This window comes from Lampris incognitus, chromosome 1 (assembly GCF_029633865.1).
Source record: "Lampris incognitus isolate fLamInc1 chromosome 1, fLamInc1.hap2, whole genome shotgun sequence".
In the NCBI taxonomy this organism is placed as follows: Eukaryota; Metazoa; Chordata; class Actinopteri; order Lampriformes; family Lampridae; genus Lampris; species Lampris incognitus.
In genome coordinates this window covers 121,106,483-121,132,912 of record NC_079211.1, presented here as the reverse complement: position 1 = coordinate 121,132,912, position 26,430 = coordinate 121,106,483, and the positions used below count along the sequence as shown (strand labels likewise).

General features: G+C 42.6%; 1 protein-coding gene across 1 annotated transcript; it reads right to left on the bottom strand.

The window, feature by feature from the left end:
* Positions 1-554: 554 nt before the first annotated feature.
* Positions 555-26,118, bottom strand: bri3bp (bri3 binding protein). The gene is made up of 3 exons (XM_056294874.1): positions 25,939-26,118; positions 1,322-1,424; positions 555-976 (listed from the first exon to the last, which is right to left on the bottom strand). Exons 1-3 carry the CDS (start codon positions 26,116-26,118, stop codon positions 555-557), a joined length of 705 nt encoding a protein of 234 aa, XP_056150849.1.
* Between the last annotated feature and the right edge of the window lie 312 nt (positions 26,119-26,430).

The following is a 26,430-nucleotide window of genomic DNA, read 5'->3' as shown; positions in this document are numbered from 1 at the left end:
TTTTTTTTTTAGTAAAACACTTACATCCGATCGCCATTCTATTTCAATTGCTTCCAAAAGAGAAAAATAAACGCCCCATTATGTTCAAAGATAAAAATAAACCCACATCATATGCTCATTCATCAAGAACAAGCCTTCATAACAATTATCTAAAATAGCAAAAAATGTAACCCAAGCTTGCATGGTTCTTGAAAGAAGTACCAGTGTAGAGACCGGGCTGCATTTCATCTCAAAAACTTTGGATGTTTCCTTTTTGTACCTCCAAAGAGATGTAGCCATTAAATTGCAATTACTTCAGATGATAAGGTTAATAAAATGAAAAATAAGGAGTGTGATTTACCTTAACTGCAAGTGAACTGTCCACCCTTGGGAAGTCAAGCAGCCGAAACACTCGAAAAAATTTCCAAACCAAGTTTTGCCCCAGATCTGACAACTGAAATAGCTGTACATATGTAGCTGCAGATATGCGGAGGAAACCACTTTCTGACATGAAACGCAGCTGGTTCTACACTATCTATCCATAGTACCATCCCCGTGTCCCTCCCAATTGCTCTTTACTGCTCCCCGTTGTGTTCCAGGCTGACTATGACCCGACTCAACCTGATGTTGAGCACCCTGATCTGAGTGTCCAAGTGGTCGATCTTCTCTTCTAGTGAGCCAGTCCCTCCTCCCCGGCGCCAGTATGCTCCCACAGGCCCCGTCATGAAATACACTGCCATGATGAAGCACAGTGGCAACACGGCACGCTCGGGGTCACCTTCAAACTTCTGCAGGATGTAGAGGCAGGACAGGGCAAAGACAGCCACGCGTGCCAGCCAGAAGAACCGTCCAAAGGCGGTGTGCAGCACGTAAAAGAAACCCCCCAGGAACAAGGAGAGAAACCAGTAGGCTAGTAGCATAGCGCCGACTAGGAGTAGTGCACGGGCGGGTGAGTTGATGAGGACCGTGGGACTGAAGTAGTGGCTGATGTTGGAGGCTGTGGGGCAGGGGGCAGGGAATGGGAAAAGAAGTAAACATCGTTGACTTTAATATAATTTGCCACAAGAGAAAAAAAATCTCAGGGGGATGTAACAATATATCTGAACTAAACAGACCAAATCAAGCTGGAATGCTAAAAAAACAGATGGAAAACTGGAATTTCTATTAGGATTACAAGGCTGTTCTCAATGTAACTACTTTGATCTTTAATATGTTATGATTGTTGATACCAGGAAGTACAATGATCTCTATGTCGCAGGAGTCTGTATGTCATAGAAATCTCTATATCGAACACTTTTATTCCACAGGTAAAACCAGGAAAACTTTAAAAATGCAAACTTACAATCGAAACCCATGACATCCAGCAGATCAGTCCAGATCTTCCAGATGGTGTCAATGAAGGCATCGACTCGATGGACAAACCGCTCTGTCGTCTTTGAGAAGAACTACATAACAGAAGAATAGTAAGAAATGTATTTCCATTCAGGGAGTTTTCACATAGCTGGATTAGGTGTGACTGATAAATTACTCAATTCAAGCCCCTGCAGTCACAACAGTGAATGTCAACAGAACACTTATGACTTTTTAAACAGTATCTTAAAATCTGACAAGTTGTGTTTATTATGTGTTTACAGCATAGTCAATCATAAGGCAGGATTTAAATGGTCTTTCCATTTTTTAAACACAGGACTTATTAAAAGGTTCTGGATTTTCTGAAATAATGAATTTCCTTTAAGATGCACAACACGGGTCAAAAGTGACTCGGGCAAATGATTTTATTTTTTATCTTTGCATGTTATACATTTTATTACTCAATATTTAATGAATTCATCAACTACATTGTTTTTTTAACATAAAAAATTTATTGCAACGTTATATGTGTGTTAATGTTTACCAAAAGCAAATTCCACCGGCCTTGGTTGTGTGGCTAATAAAACAATCTGATATTATTTTATATTTGCATAAGGGATAGCATGACTGTATGCCTGTACCTGTGTTTTTTCCTCCCCGTTAGTGATTAAAGAAGTTAAATATAAACTCGTATTTGGACTCTGCATTTGTCCCTTAGGGGCTATAACAATTAGCAACGAGGTAAAAGGAAGCTGGAAGAAGGAAATATTCACTTTTGTTTATTGTTTTTTTCTGATCAAATGTTTTTTTCGGCTGTGTTAGCACCAACTCGGAGTTAGCGAACCGCTGAGGGAAGAACAATGACAACAGTAGGGACAGTCACTGTGTAACCCACATGATTACATGTACCCTGTGACGTATGTAAGTTCCACGAGTAGCCTCTAGGAGGCACACTAGCTACAGAGTTTAAACCATAGAAACAACTGTCGACAATAGAGAAGAGAAATACGGATATTTAGAAATACGGACAACTTTGACTATGGATACTTGAATTATTGATATTTGAACTACGGATATTTGAGCTACAGGACATTTGAACTACGACAAAAAAAGATCCCTCCCACGAAGCTTCCTTGGTGAGCCGCTAGCCAAAGCTAAAAAGTAAACAGCTTTCTGTGTTCCATGTAATCATAGCCATTTACGTAGGATATCTTGATTTTATCCAAAGACAGATGATCTCCTGTTGAAGGAGGAAGGAAGACTCTTTTCTCTTGTGTTTTGTACGCTGCTGGAATCCTGGTGAGATAAGAGTTTAAAATCTTGAAATCTAAAGACTGACAATTTTCCATTGGTTGCTAAGCTAAGCTAACCCAGCTAAAACGTATATCTATGATCCTTAGCAGTTCCCATATGATTCAGAGCTTTAAAACCAGTCAGGACACCCGGTCCATAGGGTTTATTTGATGTAGGAATGTTAGACATTTTAATATAATAATATGCTTGTTGTTAAAAAAAACTGTAAGCTCCAGTTGCCACTATAGTCCATGGGCCAGAGCCCAAAATTTCCTATTTCGGTACACTCAAGGTGGCAAAACTTACTTATAATTTTTGAAAGGATCCATGTCTGTAGATGATATTTTAGTATGATAACCATTCCTGAGTGGCAGCTGTATCACAGTTATCAGCTCATGAAGTTAACCACCCCCTAAAGTAAATTGCATTTTAGACGCTGGTGCATATCCTGGTTTAGCCTCATGGTCAGGACATTTTTCAATGTTCTATAATATTGTCTTTGGTATCATTTTAAAGGGGACCTTCTTAGCTTTCATTCAAGCCCTGTTGTGGATATTTCTCACAAATATAGAGGTCACTTGAGCTCTTCAACCCGTCAATAACACACATCTTTCTGCAATGTTCGCCTAAACTATATACTTTCTTTTAGCCCTGTGGCATCTAGGAATATCAGGGACACAAAACACAAAAACTGGAATACTCACAGGACTGATTCAGGAAATGTATAATATACCCATACCATTTCATTGTGTGAGGTGATTGTGAACCTTAAATTAGAAGGGCATTATTACTAAGAAACTAACTAGACCAAAGCCAGTTAGTCCATGGGTCAGACCAGATATCGATATCACCCAAGGTGACACAACTTCACTGGTGCCATTTTATTTGGTACACTAACAGAAGTAAAATAATACATGATAACCTTTCCAAATGAGCAGCTATTTCATTTTTCTTTCAGGAAACCTGTTTCTGTGCCTCTCACGATTGTGTATTTGCCCAGATTTTTACAAATATAGCATTTCAACACCCCTGGTACTGATTAGCCTAGCTTAAACTCTGGGACAGTTCTTAGTTGGCCAACAACCAAGGATAACCAGTACTGTGTACTTCCATTCATTGTGCTAAGCTAGGCTAACGTGCAGCCAGATAGCTTTCTACTAAACACATATAGAGGAAACTGGTATCTATCTTCTTGTCTCACTCTGGAGAAGATTGTAAGCTAATTTCCCATAATGTTAGCATGTTCTTTTAATGTATATGTTAATATGATTAGTTAAAGTGGCTACGAGGAACTTTCATCTTGTGTTGATTTTAGCGGCCTCATGTGGACAAAATACTGCTGTTGCATAGCAACTAGGTAATGTATCTATTTGTGGCTATGTAAGATAAATAATGGTAATATGACGCTGGTGAAGCAAAGTAAACTTTGTTTTAGTAGTGTTCATACACCTAAGTTACATGTATTTGTTTGTATGTGGCAGGTGAAAACTGACTGAATATGGCCACTGGTGAACAAGCAAGTTTTTACCCAATACCAAAGCGCCCACGGGTGGAGTGCATTATCCACTGTTCTGATGATACAGATAAGCTGGTTTCACTACAAAGTGTCGACTCATGGAGAACTCTGCTCAGGGCAGCTCAGATACGAAATCATGCACCAGTTTTGAAACTGGCAAAAGACATTCCTGAGGGACAGATTCCAGCAATCTACTACCACAGAAAGTGTCGCAGTATCTTCACTATGAAGCAAATTCTTGATGGCCTCCTTGCAAAAGAAAAGAAAAGTTGTGTCTCTGCTGAAGAGAAACAATCTAAGAGAGTAGCTCGACATGCTCCAAGTACATCTAGGACTTATGATGCAGAGTGCATATTTTGTCAGAAAAACAGCAAATATTCCAAGAGACAGAATACGAGAGAAGTACTGGTGCAGTGTCGAGAACTGCGAGCTGATGCAAAGATCAGGAGTGCAGCCACAAAGAAAAGGGACAGCAGATTCCTTGCCATTGTGAGTAGAGACCTTGTAGCAGCTGAAGGGCACTACCACAGGTCATGCTATAGACTTTACACCAAAGAAGAGGTTTCCAAAGGAGAGGTTGCCAGCAATGAAGATGATGATGCTGCAGCCCAGTATGAAGCTGCTGTGAATAAGGCATACAATGAGCTGTTCCTCTTCATCAGGATGGAGCTTTTTGGCAATCCTCAAGTGATGACAATGACTGATCTCTCTTCTAGACTGGTAGCTTCAATGAACTCCCAAGGCATTGCCCAAGTCAAGGAATCAACCAAGAAGCACATAAGGCGAAACCTGGAGAGTGAGTTTGCTGGAGCCTTGCAGATATTCCCTGATGAGAAAGGAAAATTCCTCCTCTATCCCGATAACTTGTCCATGAGGGAACTTGCCAAAGAAAATCAGTCTCTCAAAAGGGAGCTGCAGACCCTGAAAAGTGTCAGTGCACAAGATGTTATAGCCAAAGCAGCCATCAAATTGAGAGCAGACATTAAAAGTCAAGATGTTCCTCAAACCTGGCCGCCTGACGTCAAACCAGAAGCAGAATGTCCTACCATTCCAGAGTCGCTCATTATCTTCCTGTACTCTCTACTCACAGGCTCAAATGATACTGATCATGCATCCCAGAGAGTGCAGTGCCTTCTGCAGTCATTTGGCCATGACATAGTATATGCAGTGACATGTGGAAATACCAAGCCTTCCAAGCACATTGTTCTGCCATTCAGTGTCAAATCGTTGACAGGAAATGTAGAGTTGATAAACATCCTCAACCGACTTGGTCACAGTGTGTCCTATTCACAGATGGAAGAGATCAACACTGCCCTGTGTCTCCAGAAACTCTCATCATCAGGGAGTGGCATTGCCCTTCCAGCTAACATCCATCCTGGCATATTCACAACTTTAGCCTGGGACAATATCGACCGTCTTGAAGAAACTGTCAGTGGTGAGGGAACATCTCACAGAGTCAATGGGATTGCTGTGCAAGCAAAGCCAGTCAACCCACTTCCTGTCCAACCCATGCCCACTGTTCCCAAAACAAAGAAGAGAAGCATTGATGGACCCCCACCAATGTTACCAACTTACAATGCTGGACAACGGGTAGAGCCACCACAAAGCAAAAAGTCAGATGCCGATACTGCAGCCAATACTAAGCTTGCCAGAGAGAAAAACCTTCTTTGGGTCCTAGCACGCATGTCACAACAAGAAGAACAGTCAGTCAGCAGCTGGACAGGCTTCAACATCCTGACTCGAGGAGAGATGACGGTCATCCCCGACAATATAGGCTATCTGCCTACCATCAATGCTCCAGCGACACAAATGTCTACTGTCAACGAGGTGCTTAACCAGTCACTGAGCATCATGCAGTGCTTAGGCCTGAGGAAGATTGTCTGTGTCTTTGACCAAGCCCTGTATGCGAAGGCTGTCGAGATCACATGGAAACACCATGACAAGTTCCATGATATTGTAACCCACATGATTACATGTACCCTGTGACATATGTAAGTTCCACGAGTAGCCTCTAGGAGGCACACGAGCTACAGAGTTTAAACCATGCAAACAACCGTCGACAATAGAGAAGAGAAATACGGATATTTAGAAATACGGACAACTTTGACTATGGATACCTGAATTATTGATATTTGAACTACGGATATTTGAGCTACAGGACATTTGAACTACGACAAAAAAGATCCCTCCCACGAAGCTTCCTTGGTGAGCCGCTAGCCAAAGCTAAAAAGTAAACAGCTTTCTGTGTTCCATGTAATCATAGCCATTTACGTAGGATATCTTGATTTTATCCAAAGACAGATGATCTCCCATTGAAGGAAGAAGGAAGACTCTTTTCTCTTGTGTTTTGTACGCTGCTGGAATCCTGGTGAGATAAGAGTTTAAAATCTTGAAATCTAAAGACTAACAATTTTCCATTGGTTGCTAAGCTAAGCTAACCCAGCTAAAACGTATATCTATGATCCTTAGCAGTTCCCATATGATTCAGAGCTTTAAAACCAGTCAGGACACCCGGTCCATAGGGTTTATTTGATGTAGGAATATTAGACATTTTAATATAATAATATGCTTGTTGTTAAAGAAAACTGTAAGCTCCAGTCGCCACTAGCCACCGAGCCAACTCGGGCTACATGGCATGCATGGAACCCATAGCAGCCAGCTAGACGTGAATTCACGTTGATAGTGCCGCAGCCTGGCTGCGATGACATTGTTTTTAACTGTTCTTACAGCAATAGGCAGTTGTCATTCAGCCGCATATTAGTTATATGTAGGAAATGATTTAATTCTGAGAATTGACTCTAGATTTGGGTATTTTTATTTTGTTTGTAATTGTTTGATAGAGATTGCAATTAATAAGGAATCTGTACAATTTTGTGCAGACTGTTTTTTTAGTACCCCGAACAACCCCCCTTGCTACACCCTTTTGGAACCCTTGGATACCCCCTTTGGATTGCCCCCATCATCGCCCTGGATTTGGATTCATCATCATCGCCTCTACATTAACTTGCCCCTGTGATTGTGGTAGGATCTGGACATTGCACCTTGCACAGATTGGAAGACTGAATCATTCCCCCTTTTCTTTTCTTTATTATTTTCTTTGAGTGCACTCATACTTTATTTTGGATTATTTTCTTTAATTTGTTAGTGTAGAATATGGCTGCATGAGTAATATATTAGAAGGGTATAAAATAGAATATAGATAGATATAGACAATAAATAGAATATTAGGAAGAACTTTTAAAAAGTATAATAGAGTAAAATATATATATATATATATATATATATATATATATATATATATATATATATATATACACTACCGTTCAAAAGTTTGGGATCACCCAAACAATTTTGTGTTTTCCATGAAAAGTCACACTTATTCACCACCATATGTTGTGAAATGAATAGAAAATAGAGTCAAGACATTGACAAGGTTAGAAATAATGATTTGTATTTGAAATAAGATTTTTTTTACATCAAACTTTGCTTTCGTCAAAGAATCCTCCATTTGCAGCAATTACAGCATTGCAGACCTTTGACATTCTAGCTGTTAATTTGTTGAGGTAATCTGGAGAAATTGCACCCCACGCTTCCAGAAGCAGCTCCCACAAGTTGGATTGGTTGGATGGGCACTTCTTTGAGCAGATTGAGTTTCTGGAGCATCACATTTGTGGGGTCAATTAAACGCTCAAAATGGCCAGAAAAAGAGAACTTTCATCTGAAACTCGACAGTCTATTCTTGTTCTTAGAAATGAAGGCTATTCCATGCGAGAAATTGCTAAGAAATTGAAGATTTCCTACACCGGTGTGTACTACTCCCTTCAGAGGACAGCACAAACAGGCTCTAACCAGAGTAGAAAAAGAAGTGGGAGGCCGCGTTGCACAACTGAGCAAGAAGATAAGTACATTAGAGTCTCTAGTTTGAGAAACAGACGCCTCACAGGTCCCCAACTGGCATCTTCATTAAATAGTACCTGTTAGAGCCTGTTTGTGCTGTCCTCTGAAGGGAGTAGTACACACCGGTGTAGGAAATCTTCAATTTCTTAGCAATTTCTCGCATGGAATAGCCTTCATTTCTAAGAACAAGAATAGACTGTCGAGTTTCAGATGAAAGTTCTCTTTTTCTGGCCATTTTGAGCGTTTAATTGACCCCACAAATGTGATGCTCCAGAAACTCAATCTGCTCAAAGAAGTGCCCATCCAACCAATCCAACTTGTGGGAGCTGCTTCTGGAAGCGTGGGGTGCAATTTCTCCAGATTACCTCAACAAATTAACAGCTAGAATGCCAAAGGTCTGCAATGCTGTAATTGCTGCAAATGGAGGATTCTTTGACGAAAGCAAAGTTTGATGTAAAAAAAATCTTATTTCAAATACAAATCATTATTTCTAACCTTGTCAATGTCTTGACTCTATTTTCTATTCATTTCACAACATATGGTGGTGAATAAGTGTGACTTTTCATGGAAAACACGAAATTGTTTGGGTGATCCCAAACTTTTGAACGGTAGTGTATATATATAACACATCTAATTTAGTATTGATATTGAAATAACTTTACTTTGAACTGTTGAAATAAATTGGTTTTTTTATTGTAAACTATACCCACGAGTGTGTGTGTTGTCTTTGGGGTGAGTACTAGAATCCGGTCTAGAAAAAAACCTACACCAATCTCCACTGAACTTAGACATTAGACTGTAAACTGTCCCTGCGCAAGCATAGGCCCATTCCCCTGTCGTGCAGGTTACAGAAAGTTGGCGAGCCAGCCAGGAGATTGGTTAATTAGCGTTTCAGGCCATATACTACCCCACTGACCACACCTCTCTATAAAATACTTGATTATATATATTTTTATTTTGAAAATAACACAGTCAATATGGATCTTTGCAATCAGTATAAAGTCCATGGACAAAACTGCTTATTAGTTGAAGGTGTCAATGAGATGAGCTCTGCCGAAACGATAATAAGCTTCTTCGAACAACATGGGAAGATCTCATCCTGCATCAGAGTTGTGGATGAGCCCAACCAACCTAATGGTAGGGTAATAATAGAATTTGAGTGTGAAAAGTCAATCACCAGGATAACCCCAGATACCCTTGGCCTTATACCTAGCCCTGTTGATCCAACTACTCTATGGAATGTCAGAACAATTAGACAAATATGTCAAGAGGAAATAGGCAAAGACTTAGCCCAGCAATATCTCGAAGAACTCAGCGCTATTGGTGGTAGTGCCATGTCAGGCTATGCCTCCATCTTAAAAAATGAACTGAGGCGCATTCGGTCTACAGCATCACAGAAAACTGACAACACGTCTTTACCGGAACACAGCCCTATGCAAGACACTAAGCCTAGCATTGATGTTGAGCACACGCCTAGCATGACCCAAGAATGTAACAGACGGCCATCTATATCTGACATTCACCGTGCTCCAACCACACACTCATCCATGCGTAATTCAATGAGCCTTGAAGAAGACATCATTAATCCCCCGAGCATCCAGAACGTAGTAGTAGAACATGTTATTAAGAATGAGTCAACACAACCATACAGTAGCCCAAGTAAAATTCGAACCTTCTCAGGTAGGCTTCCAAAGCCAAATGGGGAAGTAGATTATGAAGCTTGGAGAACTCAAGTTGAGCTGCTTCTAAGTGACACCTATGTCACCGATTCACAAAAAATCAGAAAGGTTCTAGAGAGTTTGGTTGGTCCAGCTTCTGACATGGTGAAACCGCTTGGTGTCAATGCAAACCCTGTTGCGTACGTAAACCACATCGAATCAGCCTTTGGAGTCGTAGAAGATGGAGAAGAGCTTTTTGCTGCATTCTTGAGTGCAAACCAGAATTCTGGAGAGAAGCCATCTGATTATTTATTCAGACTTCAGACCCTCCTCACTAAAGTCATCTCTAGAGGGGGAGCTTCACTTGTAGATTCAGAAAAACACTTAATAAGACAGTTCTGCAGAGGATGCTGGGACCACTCGTTGATTTTAGGTCTTCAGCTTGAACAGAAAAAAAATAGCCCACCCTCATTTCCTGAATTGCTTCATCAGCTTAGGACAGAAGAAGGCCGTCGTTCAGCTAAACTAGATAGGATGAAGAAACATCTAGGGAGCTCAAAAGCTTCAGTGCATGCCCACACTGTTTATGGAATCGAAGCCCCAGCCGAAAACAAAAATGAAGACACACAGAAACTCCGCGATGAGGTAGCTGAGTTAAAGAAACAAATTGCAACCCTGTCCATCAAGGAAGAACCACAGCCAAACAGAACTCAGATTGAAACCAGCTGCATGGTCATGAATGCCTCCACACCTCGAATTTACACGCGTCGTTTTCCCAAGCCATGGTTCTGCTTTAAATGTGGTGGAGATGGTCACATTGCTGCCCACTGTGTGAGTGCCCCCAACCCCGCTCTTGTCCATCAAAAGAACACCAAGCTGAGACAAAAACGTGAAGCTCACAGGAATACGCATACCCTCACCTCCATGCCTTTAAACTAGTAGCAGCTCCTGTTTCGGGACGTTCAGGAGCTAAGTACCAGCATAACAGTCCCAAACCCATTAATGATATTATGAATAGAACCCAGACAAGAAAAAATAGATACAGACAAAGATACCAAAATAGCCAATCCCTTCCCTGTGAACTTGTAGGGCCACGCTGCACTGCATCTGTCTCCATTGAAGGAATAGAATGTGAATCAATCCTTGACACCGGTTCCCAAGTAACAACCATTTCAGAGACATTCTACTTGAACCACTTATCGTTCCTCCCCATCCAGCCCATTCAGACTCTTTTCCAGATAGAAGGTGCAGGTGGCCAACATGTTCCTTACCAGGGTTATATCCAAGCCCTCATCTCCTTCCCCAGCAGCATCACTGGCGTAGCTGAACAGGTCTCTTCATTAGTTCTCATTGTGCCAAATTGCCATCTTAACACTCAGATTCCCCTATTGATTGGAACCAATGTCCTTGACAGATTATATGAAGGTGGCATAGAAAAGCATGGAAGAGAATTCTTACAAAGGCCCAATATCAATAGTGACTGTATCTTGCTGTTCCAGCATGTTGCCCTAAGTCATCAGGAAGAGATTTCAGCCAATCATGTTAAGTTGCATGGACGCCATCCTGTCACCATTCCACCAGGAAGAAAAGTGTGTCTTTGGAGATGTCAGAGTGAAGAAACATTTCCCACGTTCCCTTTTCGTGGACGAATCCCCTGAAACCATTTCCTTACCTGGTGGAGTGTTCGTTGAAAATTCCTTGATAGAAACTCCACTTCGATCTTTAAACAAGATTCCTGTCATTCTCAGAAATCTGACTGATCGTAGTGTCACACTGCATCCAAGGCAGGTGATAGCTGAAATGATGGTAGCACAGTATGTGATGCCGTCTGAATCCCAAAATATGACTGTGCCTGACATCCCTCAGTCTCAGAGTAACACCACCAACTTTGATTTGGAAGATTCCCCCATTCCAGAAGAGTGGAAAAAACGGATCACACACCAGCTGAACAGCATGCCAGAGGTGTTTGCTGTTGATGACTTGTCTCATGGTCATACAACTGCAGTAAAACATCGCATCCGACTCCAGGATGAGGCCCCTTTTAGAGAGCGACCCAGACCCATTCATCCCTCTGACAGAGAAGCTGTCAAACAACACCTAAGAGAGCTGCTAGACGCTGGAATTATTCGCGAGTCAGAGTCTCCATTTGCTTCCCCCATTGTAGTTGTCAAGAAGAAGAATGGTGCAATAAGACTCTGCATAGATTTCAGGAAGCTGAACATGAGAACGATCAAAGATGCCTATGCTCTCCCCAACATCGAAGACACCTTCTCTGCTCTTAGTGGAGCCAAATGGTTTTCTGTCATGGATCTGAAGTCAGGCTACTATCAAGTAGAAGTTGCAGAGGAAGATAAGCACAAGACCGCTTTTGTCTGCCCTCTAGGCTTCTATGAGTTTAATCGTATGCCCCAAGGTGTGACAAATGCACCAAGCACCTTTCAGAGACTGATGGAGAAATGTGTTGGAGACCTGCATCTCAATGAAGTACTAGTATTTCTGGATGACCTGATTGTCTTCTCTGACACACTAGAAGAGCACGAGGCCAGATTGATGAAAGTGTTGAACCGGCTCAAAGACTATGGCCTAAAGTTGTCCCCTGAAAAATGCCATTTTTTCCAGACTTCTGTTAAATACCTTGGCCATGTTGTAGATGCCAATGGAGTCCACACAGATCCAAGCAAAGTCTCTGCTTTGAGAGAATGGCCTCAACCCACCAACAGAAAAAAGCTCAAATGCTTCCTAGGATTTGCTGGATATTACCGACGTTTTGTGGAAGGGTACTCTAAAATAGCAAAGCCATTGAATGCTCTAACTGCTGGCTATGTTGCTCCAAGGAAAAGAGGGAAGATTTACAAGAAGGACAGGGTCAAGACTTCCATCAATCCCACCTTACCTTTTGGAAATGAGTGGACTGAAGAGTGTGACGTTGCTTTTAGAACTCTCATAGATAAACTGACTTCGGCCCCTGTTCTTGCCTTCGCCAATCCCAATCTTCCTTACGTCCTGCATACTGATGCCAGCCGCGATGGTCTCGGTGCTGCGCTCTATCAGGAACACGATGGGAAGCTGAGGGTTGTAGCTTATGCCAGCAGAGGACTATCCAGAAGTGAACAAACCTATCCTGCCCACAAGCAAGAGTACCTCGCCTTGAAATGGGCCATCTGTGAGAAATTCCATGATTACCTCTATAGAACAGAATTTCAGGTTTTAACAGACAATAACCCCCTAACTTATGTGTTGACCACAGCAAAGCTTGATGCAGCAGGACATCGCTGGTTAGCCGCTCTGTCAACCTACAGATTCACCATAAAGTATAGGGCTGGGATCAGCAATCAAGATGCCGATGGGTTGTCCAGAAGACCCCAGAGTCCGTCAGAAGAAGATGAGGAGTTCAAGCAGGAGAAAGCGAGGATAGAAGAGCTGAAGCAAAGGGTTTTGGATGGAGAAAGCAAAACTGTTTCTGGTGACATGCTGTCTGCTTTATGTCAACGCCACTCTGTGACCACTTTGGCTGACTATTTGCAGCCAGAACTCCCCATTCTTGCTGAATCCTTAGCTTTAGATGCTTCTGCCATCCCTGATGACTTTGTGTTCTCTGGACAAGGCACCCTCCCTGGAATGACTCACAATGACTGGTATCAGTCTCAAAGACAGGATCCATCTATCAGACGTGTGATCAATTTCATTCAAGGAAACCGAAAACCCACTTTTCAAGAGATGTCCTCTGAACTGTCAGAAGTCAAGCTGCTCCTTAGAGAATGGAATAGACTAGAGCTTATAGATGGAGTACTGTTCAGGAAATGTCTTGATCGTGGGAATCAGATCTATCAGCTGGTGCTGCCTAGTAGCCACAGAGAAAGAGCATTGCAAGGCCTTCATGATGAAGTCGGTCATCTTGGCGCTCAGCGTGTCCTTCATCTTGTTCGTTCCAGATTTTTCTGGCCAAAGATGTTTCAGTCTGTTGAACAGAAGTGTAGGACTTGTGAAAGATGCGTGAGGCGGAAAGCCAATTCCCAGCATGCTGCTCATATGGAGAATATACAGACCAGTTATCCCCTTGAACTGGTGTGTATGGATTACCTCTGTATTGAGCCTGATAGTAAGGACACTAGAAACATCCTCGTCATCACGGATCACTTCACCAAGTTTGCCGTTGCCATCCCCACGAAAGACCAAAAGGCGAATACGGTTGCCAAAACACTGTGGGAAAACTTCATTGTACAGTATGGTTTTCCAAGTGGCCTTCTCAGTGACCAGGGGAGAGATTTTGAATCCCACACCATCAAGGAGTTGTGCTGTCTGATTGGAACCAAAAAGATCAGAACCACGCCATACCATCCACGTGGAAACCCTGTCGAGAGATTTAACAGGACCCTTCTCAGCATGCTCGGGACACTAGAAGACAAGGATAAATATCATTGGAGGGACTTTGTCAAACCGCTAGTCCATGCATACAATTGCACGAAAAATGACACCACAGGCTACTCTCCATATGAATTGTTGTTTGGTAGACAGCCAAGACTACCCATTGATCTGGTTCTAGGCCTTACACCAGACCAAATTGGATTCAAGTCGCATTCAGAGTATGTTAAACATCTTCGACAGCGCCTCCAAGACAGCTATGCACTTGCTTCTGAAAGCTCTAAGAAGATGGGAGAGAAGAATAAAGCCAGGTTTGATAAAAAGATCAGAGCCGCAGAACTTGTTACCGGAGATAGAGTCCTGGTGAAGAATGTCAATTTAAGAGGAAAACATAAACTTGCGGACAGATGGGAAAAGGAAGTCCATACTGTGGTAAAGAGGATGGGAGATGGCCCAGCGTATGTCGTCAAGCAAGAACAGGGTGAAGGTCCACACCGTACCCTTCACAGAGACCTTCTTCTGCCCTGCGGCTTTCTACCTGTTACAGATAAAGTCTCAGAACCTGACACAAACTTACCAACAAGGAGGCTGAGACGCAGGGAAACAGTCTCGCAGCAGACCAGGCACGACAATATTGTTGACCCAGATATGCCCAGCAGTGACGAGGATGAGGATTGCTATCCACAGATCTCCACAAGGTTTCCCCAAAGCATTAGGACAACCACACAGGCCACCCCTCTAGCACGTGCCACGGAATTGTTGAACCCAGTCGGGTTGAATCCAAGTCCGTCGGAGTTCTCCCAATCTGATAGTCCACTCCTTAGTGAAGTACCCCATACCCCTGAGTCTGTTCACAATCAGTTACTTGAAAAGAAACCAATTGGGCGTGAGACAGAAGTAGTCACAGATGAATTCTCTCAACCTGTTCGAAGACACTTACCTGAGGGAGACCCCGCATCATCTACTACTGTTGTACCTCAATTTGGACCTATTGAAGGACGTTCACCTGAAAACAACCCACTTGAACCCGAGAGTGCACCGCCCACTGGTGTGACAGGCCAGGCTGACCTGTCTGACGGAAACCCGTCTGAGAGCGAACCGATCAGAAGATCTATCAGAGAAAGACATCCCCCTGAGAGACTCTGTTATGGTGAACTAGGAAGACCTTTAGTCCTAGCCATGGCCTCATTTTTCGAAAGTTTGGGCAGAAATGTCCCTGATTCTTCTAGAGTGCCCTCTGCAAGACCATACAGTGTTTAGACGCATGCAGAGACTGATGCGGTTTAGAGGGGGAGAATGTAACCCACATGATTACATGTACCCTGTGACGTATGTAAGTTCCACGAGTAGCCTCTAGGAGGCACACGAGCTACAGAGTTTAAACCATGCAAACAACCATCGACAATAGAGAAGAGAAATACGGATATTTAGAAATACGGACAACTTTGACTATGGATACCTGAATTATTGATATTTGAACTACGGATATTTGAGCTACAGGACATTTGAACTACGACAAAAAAGATCCCTCCCACGAAGCTTCCTTGGTGAGCCGCTAGCCAAAGCTAAAAAGTAAACAGCTTTCTGTGTTCCATGTAATCACAGCCATTTACGTAGGATATCTTGATTTTATCCAAAGACAGATGATCTCCCGTTGAAGGAAGAAGGAAGACTCCTTTCTCTTGTGTTTTGTATGCTGCTGGAATCCTGGTGAGATAAGAGTTTAAAATCTTGAAATCTAAAGACTGACAATTTTCCATTGGTTGCTAAGCTAAGCTAACCCAGCTAAAACGTATATCTATGATCCTTAGCAGTTCCCATATGATTCAGAGCTTTAAAACCAGTCAGGACACCCGGTCCATAGGGTTTATTTGATGTAGGAATATTAGACATTTTAATATAATAATATGCTTGTTGTTAAAAAAAACTGTAAGCTCCAGTCGCCACTAGCCACCGAGCCAACTCGGGCTACATGGCATGCATGGAACCCATAGCAGCCAGCTAGACGTGAATTCACGTTGATAGTGCCGCAGCCTGGCTGCGAAGACATTGTTTTTAACTGATCTTACAGCAATAGGTAGTTGTCATTCAGCCGCATATTAGTTATATGTAGGAAATGATTTAATTCTGAGAATTGACTCTAGATTTGGGTATTTTTATTTTGTTTGTAATTGTTTGATAGAGATTGCAATTAATAAGGAATCTGTACAATTTTGTGCAGACTGTTTTTTTAGTACCCCGAACAACCCCCCTTGCTACACCCTTTTGGAACCCTTGGATACCCCCTTTGGATTGCCCCCATCATCGCCCTGGATTTGGATTCATCATCATCGCCTCTACATTAACTTGCCCCTGTGATTGTGGTAGGATCTGGACATTGCACCTTGCACAGATTGGAAGACTGAATCATTCCCCCTTTTCTTTTCTTTATTATTTTCTTTGAGTGCACTCATACTTTATTTTGGATTATTTTCTTTAATTTGTTAGTGTAGAATATGGCTGCATGAGTAATATATTAGAAGGGTATAAAATAGAATATAGATAGATATAGACAATAAATAGAATATTAGGAAGAACTTTTAAAAAGTATAATAGAGTAATATATATATATATATATATATATATAACACATCTAATTTAGTATTGATATTGAAATAACTTTACTTTGAACTGTTGAAATAAATTGGTTTTTTTATTGTAAACTATACCCACGAGTGTTTGTGTTGTCTTTGGGGTGAGTACTAGAATCCGGTCTAGAAAAAAACCTACACCAATCTCCACTGAACTTAGACATTAGACTGTAAACTGTCCCTGCGCAAGCATAGGCCCATTCCCCTGTCGTGCAGGTTACAATATCATCGTTAGGCTTGGGGTATTCCACACCATCTGCACACTGCTGGCAATAATAGGAAAGCGTTTCCAAGATGCTGGACTCAAAGACCTCTGCATTGAGTCTGGCATGATTGCAGAAGGCTCAATTGCTGGTGTTATGGATGGCCGCAAGTACAACAGGGCAGTGCGACTACACAAGCTCCTGTATGAGGCTCTCATGCGACTGACCTTGAATGGTTTCCTGTCCTGGTTGGAAGAAACTCACAGGAATGACATGGTTCACCTGAATGAGACACTGAAGACCATTGACAGCCTTGGGAAAGAAGTCTCACAACATGCTTTGAAGGAGGTCCTCGAGAACAGCTCTTGTACACGCATCATGGATCTATTTGAAGTCTACCGTGAGTTCCTTAGAGGTGGAAACGGCAGCCTCTCGAACTTCTGGATGTCCTATTTGGACATGGTTGAAATCTTGTTGGGGCTCATCCGAGCATCCAGAGAGGGAGACTGGATGCTACACTTGGCTAGCATTCGAGCAATGATCCCATGGTGCTTTGCTTATGACAGGATGAATTATGCACGCTACCTCCCCTACTACTACGCCCAGATGTCTGAGCTGCCCATCACACACCCAGATGTGTACACAGAATTCATGGAAGGAGGCTTCTCAGTCCAACTGGGCTCCACCAATCCCTTTGGCCGAATCCCTGTTGACCAAGCTATAGAAGAAACGGTGAACAAAGACACCCAAACAGCTGGAGGGACAAAGGGATTCAGCTTGAAGCCAGGAGCTGTGACCAAATATTATCTCACAGCTGAGTATAGAAGCATGTACCTCAGACAGCTGAGAGACCTGACAGGTCAAGGCAGGTGCAAATGGTCTCATCCAGATCTACAGAGTCCAAGGATCAAGAGAGATGAAGCAGATGTCCAGTCTCTCATGGACCTTATGGAGAATAACTGGCTCAATCCTATGTCCCCTGATGAGATTGATTTGGTTAGCCTCTCCACTGGCAACATGGCTCCACCTGATGTGACCATAGATCTCTTGAGAGCTCTTGAGAAAGGAGAAGAGGCCTACCAAGCATTCCAGCAAACAAGGTTAGATGCAGACCCACCACCTGTGAAATTCCACGACAAGATGACCAAGCAAAGTCTGAAAACATTCTCCAATGTCAGCACAAAACAAGCTCATGGAAAGAAAGCACAGGATGTGGTTCTGAAGGCAGATAGAAACCTTTTCAGTCACATGATCCTGGTGGCTGAAAGCAGGAAGGTGAATCTGAAGGATGTCCTTGCCTACCCATTGGGCCCACTACCATGGGCACTGGCAAATGCTGATGGGTCCTTACGAAAAACAAACAAGGCTGCACTTGCCAGAGAGCTTGAAAAGAATGTATCTCCTGCAGAAGACATCCCAATCCCATCTACTTCCATCATTGATGGGATGAGCCTGGTCCAAAAAATGAATGGCAACAACAAAACCTTTGCACAGGTGGCAGAGTCAGCCTTGACCCAGGTCCTCCATGAGGGAGCACAGAGTGGGAGGATTGATGTTGTTTTTGATGTCTATCACCAGACTTCGATCAAAGATGCTGAACGACTGAACCGGGGTGGAGACATCACTCTCCAGTACAAGAATCTTGCAGGGGGACACCACGTCCAGCAGTGGAGAAAATTTCTGTGCAGTTCCTCCAACAAGACAAGTCTCATCAAGTTTCTGGTGGAAGAGTGGAAACTCCCACGATACAGAGCTATGCTGCATGGCAAGGTGTTGTACATGACCTGTGAGAAAACCTGCTACAAGTTGACAGAAGATGGGTGTGAGGAAGCAGCAGAACTGCACTCCACACATGAAGAAGCTGACACCCGTCTGCTCCTGCATGCATTGCATGCAGCAAATGCGGGCTCAAAGTCAGTTATCATCACAGCTGAGGACACTGATGTCATGGTGCTTTGTCTTGGCTTCCAGAAGGACATCACCTGTCCCATCTACCAGAAGTGTGGGACTCAGAACCGCACACGGTTTGTCGACATCACCAAACTGGCAAGTTCACTTGGAGACAGCATCTGTGACAGCCTAATTGGCTTACATGCCTTCACAGGCTGCGACACTGTCAGTGCATTCGCTGGTCGAGGGAAGCTGAATGCCCTGAAGATAGTGAGAAAGCACACTTCCTGCCAAGAGACTTTTAGTCAACTGGGACAGACATGGAATGTGAGTGATGAGCTGTTCCAGAAAATTGAGCAGTTCACCTGTCGGATGTATGTTGCTAATAGCAGCACTGCTGAGGTGAACAAACTGCGTTACCAGCTCTTCTGCACCAAAAGGGGAGAGGTTGAGTCCAGCCAGCTGCCACCATGTAGAGACTGTCTCTTTATGCATGTTCAACGAGCCAACTATCAGGCAGCAATATGGAAGTGCTGTCTGCAGGCTAACCCTGTGGTGCCAAGCCCTACTGAGTATGGATGGACAGACGATGAAGGCAAGCTGGCCATTTACTGGATGCGCTCCCCACCTGCACCAGATGTGGTCTTGGAAATGCTAACATGCAAGTGTGTGCATTCATGCAAAATGCCAAGCTGCATGTGCCTGTCAAAATGGACTTCCATGCACAGACATGTGCAGGTTACAGACCTGCAGTAACCAAAAACAGCAGGATGGTCCAGAACTGGACTTTGAACTTGGGGAGTCAGATGATGAGAGAAACGAGCAGTTTGATGAATGACAGTGTGATGATTATGATGGTATTACTGTGGTAGTAGTCTATTGATGCACAGGATGTTGATTCTGGACTTGGTTACCCAGAGCTTGATAACAATAATGTAACCATATTCACATATACCCATTACCCTACCCATTACCATTACATATACCCACTAATGATATGGGATTACATGTATCATTGACTAAGTATATGTAAATGTCAATGTTGTTTAAAATATTAAAATAGTTCATTACCTCACTATGGTATTCCTTTTTATCATGTATTTTGATTGTGTATTTAAACAAATGTATAGAGACCAGTTTGTGACCTAACTGGCTTTGGTCTAGTTCTCATTTAAGGCTCACAATCACAATTCATCATCATCGCCTCTACATTAACTTGCCCCTGTGATTGTGGTAGGATCTGGACATTGCACCTTGCACAGATTGGAAGACTGAATCATTCCCCCTTTTCTTTTCTTTATTATTTCTTTGAGTGCACTCATACTTTATTTTGGATTATTTTCTTTAATTTGTTAGTGTAGAATATGGCTGCATAAGTAATATATTAGAAGGGTATAAAATAGAATATAGATAGATATAGACAATAAATAGAATATTAGGAAGAACTTTTAAAAAGTACAATGGAGTAAAATATGTATATATATATATACACTACCGTTCAAAAGTTTGGGATCACCCAAACAATTTTGTGTTTTCCATGAAAAGTCACACTTATTCACCACCATATGTTGTGAAATGAATAGAAAATAGAGTCAAGACATTGACAAGGTTAGAAATAATGATTTGTATTTGAAATAAGATTTTTTTTACATCAAACTTTGCTTTCGTCAAAGAATCCTCCATTTGCAGCAATTACAGCATTGCAGACCTTTGGCATTCTAGCTGTTAATTTGTTGAGGTAATCTGGAGAAATTGCACCCCACGCTTCCAGAAGCAGCTCCCACAAGTTGGATTGGTTGGATGGGCACTTCTTTGAGCAGATTGAGTTTCTGGAGCATCACATTTGTGGGGTCAATTAAACGCTCAAAATGGCCAGAAAAAGAGAACTTTCATCTGAAACTCGACAGTCTATTCTTGTTCTTAGAAATGAAGGCTATTCCATGCGAGAAATTGCTAAGAAATTGAAGATTTCCTACACCGGTGTGTACTACTCCCTTCAGAGGACAGCACAAACAGGCTCTAACCAGAGTAGAAAAAGAAGTGGGATGCCGCGTTGCACAACTGAGCAAGAAGATAAGTACATTAGAGTCTCTAGTTTGAGAAACAGACACCTCACAGGTCCCCAACTGGCATCTTCATTAAATAGTACCTGTTAGAGCCTGTTTGTGCTGTCCTCTGAAGGGAGTAGTACACACCGGTGTAGGAAATCTTCAATTTCTTAGCAATTTCTCGCATGGAATAGCCTTCATTTCTAAGAACAAGAATAGACTGTCGAGTTTCAGATGAAAGTTCTCTTTTTCTGGCCATTTTGAGCGTTTAATTGACCCCACAAATGTGATGCTCCAGAAACTCAATCTGCTCAAAGAAGTGCCCATCCAACCAATCCAACTTGTGGGAGCTGCTTCTGGAAGCGTGGGGTGCAATTTCTCCAGATTACCTCAACAAATTAACAGCTAGAATGCCAAAGGTCTGCAATGCTGTAATTGCTGCAAATGGAGGATTCTTTGATGAAAGCAAAGTTTGATGTAAAAAAAATCTTATTTCAAATACAAATCATTATTTCTAACCTTGTCAATGTCTTGACTCTATTTCTATTCATTTCACAACATATGGTGGTGAATAAGTTTGACTTTTCATGGAAAACACAAAATTGTTTGGGTGATCCCAAACTTTTGAACGGTAGTGTATATATATATATATATATATATATATATATATATATATATATATATATATATATATATATATATATATATATAAAACACATCTAATTTAGTATTGATATTGAAATAACTTTACTTTGAACTGTTGAAATAAATTGTTTTTTTTTATTGTAAACTATACCCACGAGTGTGTGTGTTGTCTTTGGGGTGAGTACTAGAATCTGGTCTAGAAAAAAACCTACACCAATCTCCAGTGAACTTAGACATTAGACTGTAAACTGTCCCTGCGCAAGCATAGGCCCATTCCCCTGTCGTGCAGGTTACAACTGCATTTGATAGCCAGTCACAATCATGGAAGGAATATATTGACATTTTGGAACATTTTTTTTATTGCTAACAGGACCCTTAATTGTCCCTAGGTGTGAATATGTGTGTGTACGTCGGCCCTGTGAAGGCCTGGCGGCCTGTCCAGGGTGTCTCTCCGCCTACCACCCAATGATTGCGGGGTAGGCTCGAGCATCCCCGCGACCCTGAAAGCAGGATAAGCAATTTGGATAATGGATGGATGGAGTCCCTGCAATGTGAATGGCACACTATACTTTGGAAATTGTCTACGCAATGAACACAGGATAGCTTCTGTTACATCAGACAATTTCGGGTCGCAAAAACATTTCAATTTGGAACTGGACAGAAATTTTGAAGAACAAAAACTGAAAATGACAGGTCAATGAGGTATAAACAGCCAGACGTCTTTCTGCACAAGCTGCAGAATGTTTAGATGAGTGACTGTTAATAGTTTGCAGGAGACGATGCCAAAGTGTAGATGCGTAACTATAAGAAATAGCTTTTATTAATTACTAATGATGTGTCCAGGTTGCACCACATGGTATATCAAAGAACTAACTCAGTATGACGATACCAGTGACATCCAGGAAAAGGCTGGATCACAAACACGAACAGTGGGGTGACAACTGGAGACAGTGGAAAGCTCAGAGAGACAGAAACCAGGTCAGGGAGGGTTAGCTCCCCAAACTGCAGCTCTGAAGAGGGAGCACCCACAAATATGCTACGAAGAGCCTTTCAAAGAAATATCCCCAGTTGGGGGGGGGGGGCAAATGGGTGGATATACTGATAACAACCCAAGCTAATGAGCAAATGACTACGAGCTCAGTCTGCAGATGCGGCAAGGTCTGCAGATCCACCAGACCAAGATGGGCTGCTTTAGGAAGGAGCAAGTGATGCAACGTACAGTACCTGATACAGCACCTGGTGAAATGGAGGTGGAGCTAGGCCCGGAGACACCCCACAGTGTCCAGAACCTCAAAGCATCACAAGCTACACTGCAAAATAGAACATCCCTGGGTTTTGTGGCCTGCTGCCAACAAAGAGTCAGAGTGGCGCCAGTTCAACAAAGATGTGGATGCAGACCTTGAAGCAACAGCCAAAGGTGGTGCAAACCAGAGGCTCCAGACAATGAGCACCTTCATAGTCAGAATCGCTTGGAAAGGTTCGGCATCAAGGCACAATGGGCCACCAAGACTACTGCAAATCCAAACCAACAGGAAGTCAAGATCGCCCAACTTAGACAAGAGCTGAGGACACTCAAGCCAGTACAGAAAGGCAAGTATGCAGATCTGGTAGTATTGGAGGAATGGGTGGAAGGCCCACTCTGCTGTGAGCCAGCTGAAGTGGGTTGCAAGGGCTTTGCTGGCCAGTCTCTACACCGGGTCCTGTGACTCTTGGGGATATGTGTGCTGCAAAGAAGCGCCATTAGGAACATATTTGAAGCTGCTGAAAAGGCTTCCTGTTGGCTATGGGTGAAGAGGGGTGATACATGGTATAATGCGCTACTTGGACACGGGTCAGGGCTTGATCATCCCCACCTGGGTCACCAAGGTGAGGGTGTCTGATGTTAAGACCCAAAACACCTGATGACCCCAGGTTCATTACTGACAATGTGTCCAGGTTGCACGACATGGTGCATCAAAGAACCAATATTCACTTGTTAGTCCATTTGTAATAGGCAGGGCACTGCTTATGATGAATTCCAAGATATATGCACACGTTTAGGAAAAAAAAAAAGATTACTTTTCATCATTCAATTTCTCCAAACTCGTTTTACTCATCTTTCAAAGAAATATTCTAATATCTTGTTTTGATATATCAATATCAATCATATTCTCATAATTTATTTCTTTTTATCTCATTTTGTTGCCAGCAGCCTCTCCAATTGCAGCATGATCTGATATTGTCATGTTGGTGTTGTTCCCACGACACCATAATTAATGTTGCTCCAGGATCATCACTGCAATGGACCAATCATGTTGTTGTGATGTTGTGCCTATGCAACATGGGGAAAAAGACCGGAAAAATACCAAATCTAATCTAACATAACCTCAAACAATAGCTAACCTTAACCTAACTGATAGCTAACCCACCCCCCACCGAGTCGCAAAGGCACAACAACACAACATGATTCACAGAAAGTTGAATCAGTTCATCTGGACACGTTTATTGAGAGAAACGTTTCATCACTCATCTAAGTGACTGCTTCAGTCTCAACTGACTGCAGGTATCCCCACCCTTACAAACAATACAGTGGCATAATGACCTAAAACAACGACCTGTTTCATATGCAAACTGCCGTGACCATTAACCAGAGTTGCAATGGCAATGTGTACTATTCACAGAGGATTGGGTAATGGTTGCAAACAGCATTGTAAGATGGCGACCGATGTAAAAAAAAAAACGCTTCTATGCACCCTATGCATTGCCTTTGAGCACAGCCTGTTGAGACCTATGTACTATTGAATTTGAACCTAGTTTTTTGGCACTTATTTGCGCTGTCGCCTCCTGACTAGATCCTTGCTTGTGTTGTATTAACTCTCAGATGTACGTCGCTTTGGATAAAATTATCTGCTAAATGAAATTGTAAATTGTAATTGTAATGTACTCTTACCCCCCACCAGATCAGATGGTCGTTCCCTCTTCACATAGTTGGCCTCTTGACTCGTTCAAACCAGCGTTCCTCCTTATCAAGGATGTGCACAGCCTCATCCTTGAAAGAGTGACCACTGGCCTGTACATGGGTGTAGACTGCGGAGTCCTGGCCTGACGCGTTAGTTCTTCTGTGTTATGCCATTCTCTTGGCACAAGAGGAGTAGACGAACGAGCAGTCAAAGAGGTCATCTATGTGAAGAGGGAACGACTATCATTGAACTGGGGGGGGGGGCCTAAGAGTACATCTGTCGCCATCTTACAATGCTGTGATTGCAACCATTCCCCAAATCCTTTGTGAATAGTACACATTGCCACTGTAACTAGTTATTGGTCACGGCAAATTGTTTATGAAACCGATCGTTGTTTTAGGTCGATGTGCCACTGTATTGTTTATAAGGGTAGGAATATCTGCAGTCAGTTGAGACTGAAGAGGTCACCTAGATGAGTGATGAAACGTTTCTCTCAAAAACCTTGTATCTAGATGAACTTATTAAATTTTCTGTTATTTTCTTACCTGGATTATTGAGCATGCATAAAAACAACGTGACTGTTCGGTTGCAATGATGGTCCTGGAGCAACATTAATTATGGAGTCGTAGGAACAACGCCAACACGGCAACATCAGATACACCCAAAATGCAGCCTACATAGTTATAGTAGTTATGACTATAGTTATAACTATAGTTGCCTACATGCTCAAAGCACCAAATTTTTTAGCAGTCAACACGCACTTGTAGACAGTGTAAGACCAGGTTTCACTGCTGTATCTGCCCTTGACTTTGCAGAAGAGAAACGGACATTTACTGTATCGTGCATCCTTCATCACTTCACTTCCCGTTACAAAATCCAACAAAGAATCAACCAACAAAAGACTTGCATAGATCTTGCAGAAAACACCGCTAAACTGCAGCCAAACATTTCCTCCTGAACTACACGGTGTGTGGAGTCACACAGGGGCCTATCCCGTATGTATGGCATCAGTGACACGCTGGTACAATTTGGCGGGTTATTGCATGAAGTGATATTAGGACGTAACATTAGTTTGCTAAATGCAGAAAATGTGAAGAAGAGAATGTATTACAGAACATAAACAATCGTGAATTTAGTTCCTTCCAAAGAATAACTTGGAGATAACAACGAAGGGACACCTATGACCGTCTGAATTAAGCAGCCCGTGTCATCTCTGCAACAAGATGTCACTTAAATGAGTCAAATCCCCCATACACTCTGTTAAATGTGACTTTCCAGCATTATAGTGCACAGCTAACGATTATAAAAATAATAATTTAAAAAAACAGTATCCACTGATACGTTGCCAGAAACGACTTGACCACCAGCCAAGCTTACAGCAGGTTAACGAGCTCATTTCAAAATGGCAACCACGGATGGCTCATGCCGGGTCGCGATTGTTTCCTATTCGCCACGCTGCTCTGGTCATTTAACAGCAGCAGGAATAGATATCAGTCTGCATTTACGAGGATGAATGAAATGAACTCACTTTGTACAATCCTCTGACGCTGTCCTCTCCAAAAATATTGCTCAGAGTTTGGTAAATGCCGTTTGCCGCCCGTCGGAAGCTGTTCTGGTTGCTGGAGTCCTTCCTGCTCCTGGCCGCTGCGGCTGCACACAGCAAGACCAAAAGCACCAGCAAGACGACGGAGACTCTGGTTCCCTTCATAGCACCGCAAACCCCAAGACGTCCAAAAGAATTGTGTTCCCGAATGACTCACTCAAACGCAGACAGACAAATATATCAAAATGTTAGCTGCCCTGAAGGTACACCTTAAAAAGGGACGACAGCAGGAATAGCTGTTATGATGGACGGAGCATCTTCTTCGTGTGCGTCTAAAAGCGCAGCTCAACTCAAGTTTACTGCTGCCCTCCACTGGTAATGAGGGAGTACTTGTAAGGCTTCCCTGACGTCTATGCCAGGGTCGAGTAAAATGCTGATGCGTATCATTCTTACATTAATTATTAATTAAACTCAACA